This window comes from Sebastes fasciatus, chromosome 10 (assembly GCF_043250625.1).
Source record: "Sebastes fasciatus isolate fSebFas1 chromosome 10, fSebFas1.pri, whole genome shotgun sequence".
Taxonomy (NCBI): Eukaryota; Metazoa; Chordata; class Actinopteri; order Perciformes; family Sebastidae; genus Sebastes; species Sebastes fasciatus.
Genome location: NC_133804.1, coordinates 11,800,558 through 11,809,331, shown reverse-complemented (window position 1 = coordinate 11,809,331; position 8,774 = coordinate 11,800,558). Strand labels below are relative to the sequence as shown.

General features: G+C 41.8%; 1 protein-coding gene across 9 annotated transcripts in view; it reads left to right on the top strand.

Moving 5' to 3' along the window:
- The first annotated feature begins 3,507 nt into the window (after window positions 1-3,507).
- The window catches only part of ablim3 (actin binding LIM protein family, member 3), a 48,327-nt gene continuing 43,060 nt past the window's right edge, over window positions 3,508-8,774 (top strand). For 5 of the 9 annotated variants that reach the window (XM_074648149.1, XM_074648154.1, XM_074648153.1 and 2 more), the window contains exon 1: window positions 3,508-3,941. In XM_074648149.1, the coding sequence (XP_074504250.1) occupies window positions 3,929-3,941 (13 nt within the window). In that variant the 5' untranslated portion in view covers window positions 3,508-3,928. The remainder of the gene's footprint in view (window positions 3,942-8,774) is intronic. The other 4 variants (XM_074648157.1, XM_074648155.1, XM_074648152.1 and 1 more) reach the window with 1 other exon arrangement.

Genomic DNA, 8,774 nt, shown 5'->3' with positions numbered 1-8,774 from the left:
ACGTGAATGAAAATGGGTTTTATGGGTACCAACGAGTCTCCCCTTTACAGACATGCCCACTTTATGATAATCACATGCAGTTTTGGGCAAGTCATAGTCAAGTCAGTACACTGACACACTGACAGCTGTTGTTGCCTGTTGGGCTGCAGTTTGCCATGTTACGATTGGAGCATATTGTTTTATGCTAAATGCAGTACCTGTGAGGGTTTCTAGACAGTATTTGTCATTGTTTTGTGTTGTTAATTAATTTCCAATAATGGATGTATACGCACATTTGCATAAAGCAAGCATATTGGCCCACTTCCATGTTGATAAGAGTATTAAATTGACAAATCTCCCTTTAAGGTACATTTTGAACAGATAAAAAAATGTGTAATTAATTTGCAATTAATCGCGATTAACTATAGACAATCAGATAATCATGATTAAATATTTTTATCAATTGACAGTCCTACATACAGTATAAAATATAAAATATATATATATGTGTTATTTATGATTTACCATCCAAGCATTATTCAGAATTAATTAGATTAAAACAAAATCTGATACATACAGCCTTAGGTTTGCCAGACAGTGATTGGATGGAAGAACAAAGAAGATGATTCAAAACTAGGACACTGAGGTTACACGGTACAAACTTTTGCTCTCTCCCTATAATAAAGGAAGGAATTGTCTTTTAAACATTTGTAATCCATTTCTCTTTCGGTGAAATCCACACTATAGTTTTTACAAAGCTCCCTGTTGAAACTGAGAATCAAACTGAGTGAAGGAAGTAAAGCAGATTAAAGGACAAAAGGGAACATCTTGTGCAACCGTTGAGCTGCAGAACCAAAGAGGTAAGACTGTGCAGGGCAAAGAGAGAGAGAAAGAGGCGCCTCTCACATCCCCTCATTGTCCAGGGCTTCCTCAGGACACGGGACAAGGCAGTTGGTTACTTTAATAAAAACACATCACACACATAGTGCCATGGGCAGACCACATTTTTCCAACTGTTTATTTAAATTGTAATATATTTTCTTGTTTTCAGGTCCATTTGCCTGTTGTTCTGTCTGTAGTGTTGTAGTCTTTTAATTTGTAGGGTCATTGACTTTTGTTGCAATTTCAAGTTCTTTAAAACATGATTTGACTTGACTAATGATTGTTTAAACAGCGGATGGGTGTTTCACCATTAGATGGAGATCTTTCCACATTGATACCGCTGAACCTATTGAATGCAAACACACAGCAGCTCTGCTATCTATTAATCATGCAATGTCAAACCAACTCAGACTGTGTCTGGCATAACTTGACGGACCAGTTCATATAATGACTGTGAGATTCTACAACCAAACTCAGCATGGTAAACAGCTTCACTATTTAACCCCCTCTCCTCAACAACAGCTCCACCGTCAATAATCCAATTAACTAATCTGTTTACGTGGACTTTCCAGAAGAGGGCGGTGTCATAACAGTTTTAGCAACAAGCCCCAGTGAGCCTATAGCACTGCTAAAAACACCAACAAGTCTCACTTTCACAAAGGCTCTCCATTATCTTTAAATCAATTTGTTTCAAGTATTTTTCTTCAAAAGTTACTAATAGTGATCCATATTGCCCAGTTTCAAATGACACTGCTTAACTAATTATTGAATGAATTTAAAATGCTTCAGACAGTGATGATCTCTATGTCACCTCGTGTGGAAAATGAATTAAGACCGAGACTAATGACTTTTGAACACTTATCACTTCTTGCAGTGTGCTGTAGGCTGTAGTGTCCCCAAAGCCTTCACAGCAGCCCACAGTGACGTCGCTTAACCAGGAGAAAGAGAGAGAGAGAGACACAGAGAGACAGAGAGAGAGAGAGAGCAGTCAAGTCACACATAGAGAGGCAGAGCAATATCGGAAATAAGGCAACTACACTTTCACAATAAAATCATACAAATGTGTTGGCCTCCAGATCCAAGTGACATCAAGTATGCAGATTATTGACACTTTTATACAAGGACATATTATGGCTACAGTGAGCTATGAGAAAGATTGGAGTGCAGCCTATTGGATGGACGAACATATTCAAGCTACAATTTCACAAATTAAATCCGTCAAATAGATTGAGCTGGTGTTTAATGCAGATTTGGCGTGTAAGAGAAAGAAACATCATTAGTGTTAACAATGAATTTAATTTCACTGATAATTTAGCCCAGGAATGTCATGCGCCTCTTTTAAATCTGCAGAATTTGAATGGGGTGTTTTGGGAGGTTTATTTTGGGCCTTTTGAGAATATAGCCTACTTTAATAACACTTTAAATGAATAATGAATGGATGGCCAAATGTTTCAAACTAATGTGTTTAAATTAACTGAAAGCAAGTTGCCCTTAAAATATACACAATTTATGTTTAAAGTGTCTAGTGGTGTGGTTGCAGATTGCAACCAACTGAATACCCCTCCACTCACTCCTCCCTTTCGTATAGTGTGACAGAAAACTACGGTGGCCTTTGGGTAAAGTAGAAGTCGAAAGGCTCTCGCTATAGAGTCAGTGTTTGGTTTGTCCGATCTGGGCTACTGTAGAAACATGGCGAAGCAACATGGTGGACTCCGTGAAGAGGACCCGCTCCCTGTGTAGATATGAAGGGTTCATTCTAAGCTAACGAAAACACAACGATTCTTAGTTTCAGGTGATTATACATAAAATAAAACATAGTTATGAATAGGCCTATTAAATTCAATTTTTGAAATTAAAATATTTTAAGGAGTTTTGGTTTAGGACTTTTGGGGATCCCTGAAACTGATGATTATTTTTTTCAAATATATCAAATTAAAGGAAGGAAAATCATGTATGAAAGTGATGTGCCTCTTAAAATCTATATGAATGGTTAAAGGGACTGTTCGTAACTTTTTACATGTATAAATCTACCGGGTCGGTTTCCCATGCGCGCGCTCGCATACGCGCGCTCGCATACGCGCGCTCGCATACGCGCGCTCGCGTGTGGCTATGCTGTTCAGACTCCCTGTGGACGCGTACCATCAGACTCCAACACAAACTACATGGATGTTTACTGCCAAGCAGGTGAAATATAGAGTGATATTGTTTTGAGCGATGCTCGTTCATGTCTATGTAGAGAGCGAGCAAGCGCGAACCCAACGCTGATTTTCGTTGAATTAACGGCCACAGGTGTCGCTGTTAACAAGCATTTCTGAAAGTTATAAACAGTCCCTTTAATGAAGGGCTTCTAAAAAGGCATTTTTTTGTGTTTTAATGAGTATTGTTTTTTTTTGCCTTTTCAAATTAATGGACAAATTAAGGTATCTCTGGCAACCACGTCTAACACCTTAGATTAAGGTGTTTCACAAATTACGTATGAATTAAGGGGTATTTATTTAATTATTTTTGCTGTAATTCGAACGCTTAGCAAAGACAGAAAAACGCAGAAGACTCGCTTTATGAGTTTTATTTTGAAAGTGAAGGCCGGAATAGGTGTGCTGTGTCTGTGTGGAGCGTGTGAGAGGCGCGCGGTGACAGCAGCAGGGAGAGCGCGCGGCGGAGCTGGAATCATCCAGGAGCGAAAATGTGAAGGTGGAAACAGACTGATCAGCATCGTGTTGTTATAACTGGAGAAAAAACAACAACACAGCCGACATTCACACACAGCAACAACAAGAGCTTTTTTTCTGGATTTTTACAACCACTGGAAATATATCCTCGCTTTATTTATTCTTTTCTCTTACAATTTGATTTTTACGCATCTCTCTGGTTCTGTCAACCTCCTCACAAATTGGACTGGAAGCAGTGGCGGAGAGTGATAAAGAGCATCATTTAACATTCACTGGATTTTTAATTATACAATTTGGAGAGGAGGAGTAAAACTGCTCCGTGAAGGATTTCTTCTTGCTTTATGGGATTATTCTCGACGGAGACGCTTTGTTTTAGATAGGAGCAACATTTTGGCATCATGAGTTCCAGTGGTAAGTCCATTCTTGCGCGCTTTATCTCTCCACTTGAAGCGCAAAGGACAATATGTGAAAGAAGAACTACCATTTAACAATACTAGTCTATATGAGATAGAAGAGAAAGTAGCCAACATAAATAAGGAATGTCATTTCACTTCACCTCAATATGCCATAATGTTACATTTCATTCAATATGCCATAATATTACATGTCATATGTGAGAGAAGAACTACCATTTAACAATACTAGTCTATATATGAGATGGAAGAGAAAGTAGCAACATAAATTAAGGAATGTAATTTTCACTTCACCTCAATATGCCATAATATTATTATTATTTCATTGTAATTGCTGATGTACATCCAGGAATAATAATGATAAAGATGATGTGAAACATGCCTCTGCTCACAGTGTGAACCAAGCCCCTGGCTGTTACAGACATGGAGCAGGTTCAGAGAGGATAGGAGGGCTAAGTATATCTGGAGGTCAAAGTAGCCTTTGCCCTGAGTTCATCCATAGAGGGGCATTTTGGGAATTCTTCATCCACAGCTGTTGCTTGGTCAGTCCCAATGTCTGCCTTTCATCTTCGTCTCTCCTTCCTCGTCCTCTTCGCCCACCACCCAGCAGTACCCTTTGACCTCTCTTGGGAGACCACCCAGTTCTTTGAGCTGTTCGTTTGTAAAAGCCCACCTGTCTTCTAACTCATCCGTTGCAGGAGCAGGAAAACCACCTTGGAGCTGGAGAGAGGTTTTCTGACCTGACTGCTGTTGGAGTTTGCAGCACATGACAAATGAGTCTGACAGCCTGAGGGCTTCTTGTCATGCTTATACCCCAGACCGGCCCGGGGCCTGCCATGATGCTAAGCTGACCTTGTATCAGCTGACTGTGACCCTGATCCTCTGTCAGCTGAATCAGGGCTTTTCCCCCTGTAGGGCTAGGCTGGTCAGCTGTGTGAGCATGTGCTCGCCTCTCCACTTTGTTGTTTACAAGTTTATCACTGGTTGATTCATAAAGACTTTTTTATAAGTTTGTCCCCTTATAGCTGTCAGTGAGGACCAGTAGATGTGCCACCAGGTGCAACTGATGGTGTCTTCCTGTCCTCCCGTGTCTATACAGGAGCAAACCGGGCGTTACTGCATCATTCATAATCTAGCCTGTCATTGTGTGCCACTGCATTATTCATCCAGTGCTCTTAACCTCTCTGGTACCATGGCTTCTTCGCCTGACTGCCAGTTCCACCGGTGCCGTGCGTGCCGGGAGTGGTGTCGCCACTCCTCGCACCCTGAGAAAATGTGTAGAATTTCTTTTGTTAAGCTTCAAAAAATGCTTCTCTCAGCTGACACAGAGGGGGGAGGAGCGCCACGGAGCATGTGGAGGAGCTGTCACAAAGCTCAAAGCATGTGCTTAAACAGGAAATGCACACACACGTCAACCTTTGCAGTTGTAAGTGTGTGTGTGTGAACCTGTTTATGTCTGCATTTAACCGCGCGTGTGTGTGTGTCACAGCAGGCAGATGATGTCGTGACATGTGTCTGGCTTTAGGCATAAAAAACACAGCAGGCATCAGAGCTGAGGAAAGACCATCTTCTCTGCTTTCCTCTCCTCTCCTCGCTCCCACCCCCTCCAGTCAGTCAAACATATGCTCCCCTCCTCTCTCAACACTCTCAAGGTTTTGGACATGAATGGGCCTGTTAGGCTGGGTTGTGTGCAGTGTTTTCCGCTGCATTGGGTGTGATAACCCAGAGGCCATCGACACACACGGAGTAATTACACACAGCTCTGACTGTCTGTCTTCATCTTCTGGGCCTTCTATCTCTCATGGTCACTGGGTTTTGTGTGTGTGTGTGTGTGTGGTCGGACTCCTATTTTCCGCCTGGCTGGCAGCTGAGGCAGAGACTGTGAGTGTAGCAGGTTATAGTTTCTGGTGGAGAGGACCTTGGTTTTACATTCTTAAGATATAAGCACACTATGAAACATGTCCACAGAGTAAAGACGCAGTTTTGCAAAAATGTAGAAAGATGCAGTGTGTGTGTGTGTGTGTGTGTTTCAGGGGAGCGATAAAACACATGTTGATCAATATAGTGATCATTGAGCTCGGGGACCTGAAGGGATCTGCAGAGCCATTCATCACAGACAGACAGCACTGACACCTCCCTCCCTCTCTTTCTCTCCATTGTAGCAGAGAGTTCTCAAGTATCAGGCGAAAAAACGCCCGAAAGGCATTCCCATTTGGGCGTCTTAACTTCAAAACGCGTGTCTGCGTGTCATGCAACCTAATGATTAAGACATATGGTTTGAATGCATGATAAGTGTGGAAATCAACGCCAGCTATAGTTGCAATCTCCATTGAAGTGTTGTCCAATTCGCTGAGCTTTAGTCTCATGTGTAGTATCTTTAGCTGTCGGTCAGTCTACCACTTCCAGGTCCAGACTGAAATATCTCAACAACTATGGGATGGATTGCTATGCAGTTTGCTACAGATATTCATTGTACCCAGAGGATGCATCCAAATGACTTTGGTGATCCTCTGACTTTTCATCTAGTGCCATCAGTTGGTCAAAACCTTTCACTTTTCTTGTAAAATATCTCAACATCTACTTGATGGATTGGCACAAAATATTGTAGATGTTCATGGTTGCAAAACTGTGACTCCTAAAGACTTATACTATGACATTATAGCCTCCCTGATTGTCCAATACTGGTAAATGGCCAAATACCTGCAAAGCTAATGACATTCCTATCAGCTTCAGCTGCACTGTTTTAGTGCTAATTAGCCAACAACAAGGGAGGTGTGTGTGGAGGCTCCATCTTGCACTATGTTCTAAGCCCGCCCACTTTTTAGCGGTCCAATTAAATGCAAAGGATTTTGTTTAAATCCCTCTCTGTAACTGTACACCGCTCAAATGTTCTGTTTCACTGGGAAATACTCACAGCACAGAAGAAGAACTTTCTAAAGATGTGACAATACCGGTAAAATCAAGCAGATTGATCCTCTTGTGTCAAGGAATAACACTTGTTTCAAGAAAAGTCTTGAAACAACCTGATTTGCTGTAAACCTGATTTAGTCCGCTTCAGCGCCAGCTCTGGCATCAATGACTGAGTAGAAATTCTTTGAACTGAACTCATTGTCATTCTTTAAAAGATTGCTTTGACTTGATGGCGGCAATAGAAGAAAATAAAGAGTGGATCGCCGATAGCGCAAGGATTTATTCTTCGCCGGCCCCAGTATGTGTAGCTAAGTTCATGGAGATCAAGGTATCTTGTCATGGATCAAAGCATTTTGTCAAAGGGAAGTTTTAGCTTTATGATGGTGAAAGGCAAAATGTCATAGACTCTCTATGACATTTTGCCTTTCACCATCATAAAGCCATAAATCATAAGAAATCCTCCTACGGGAATCATTAATATCCATGTCACACTTTTTCTGGACCAAAGTGTATGAAAAGACAGACTGTTCCAATGACCCACTGACAGACGGTGTCCTCTTTGGGCCTCGCGTCTAGAAGGGAAAAGATAAATAAATGTATAGATACACAGGGCAGCACTACATTAAATGATGGATATTTCTCAGGGAGGCTACATCATATATGATTCCTCCTCTTCTGCCTCATCTGGTGAGCAGTCCAAACCGGAGCCAAACGCCATTCATCACTCCTCCTGCCAGACGCTTTAGTTCAATAACACAAAGAACAAAGGTGGGAGACGAAGATGCGCAGATGCAAACACAGATGCACACATGAATATTCATAGTACACAGTCATGCACAACTAGTATGTATTTACAGTTCGACATAAAATGAGGCATATTTTTCTTGTTCATTTGCAGCTACAGTCATTGTGGTTACTACGTACACTGGTATTCAGTTTGATTTGTGTAGAACAGTTAAAGCCCTTGTGGAAAGGACATTGGAGACTGCATGGAAACATTCAGTTGCCATTTAATCTGTTAGCTCTAAGCTCTTTTTTTATTTTAATGAATAGAATAAAAACAAGACTCATTCAGCTCAGAGCTACACCACTGGTGGTTACATTGTGTGTTGTGTCTTCAACGTTTCTGTCTCCATGACCTTGGCTTCTGGTGGGATTGAGTGATCATTCAGACTGTCAGTAGCAGTCTGACCTCTCTCTCTCTCTCTCTCTCTCTCTCTCTCTCTCTCTCTCTCTCTCTCTCTCTCTCTCTCTCTCTCTCCATAGAGTGACAGTATGTTTGTGATATCACTGGACGCCATCATTGCTCTGATGAATGTTCCTGGCCAAGGTCCTGGCAGAGACGAAGGGAGATAAAGAGAGGGTGGATGGGGGATGGCAGGAGACACCTGATCATTGGCTGTGTTAGATTACAGACAGGAAAGGCTTGGTGTTGCCTTGTTGTGACAATATATAGTACACAGAGTATGTTACTCTAAAATACAAAGAAGTTTTGTCTTAGCTAGATACACTTTAACCAGATAGTTCCACTGTATTTTAACCTGTAGAAAAACATGAATGTAGAAACAGTGGCATGATTCTTTTTATTTGGTACCTGAAGCGATGTTTTAAAGCTTGGATTTGGGTTAACTCCTTATGCCGAAATCACACTAGGCAGTGGCGAACTGCGGCTCGCCACAATAATTACATTACACGCCGGGAGGTGTATTCATGTCTTTCAGGCGGGAAGAAACTCTTTGTAACATAGGTCAACATGTCACAGGAGTCACAGGATCTGTTCACTGATTGGCTGCCGGTCCTCTCTGGCCACACTTTGCCGCTAAAAGTTAAACTTTTCCCAACTTTTGTTTGGTCGCACTTCGCCGCAGAATCAAACGGCCGCAGCTCTCTGAGCTCGGGAGCGGCCACTGCAGCTTGTCAT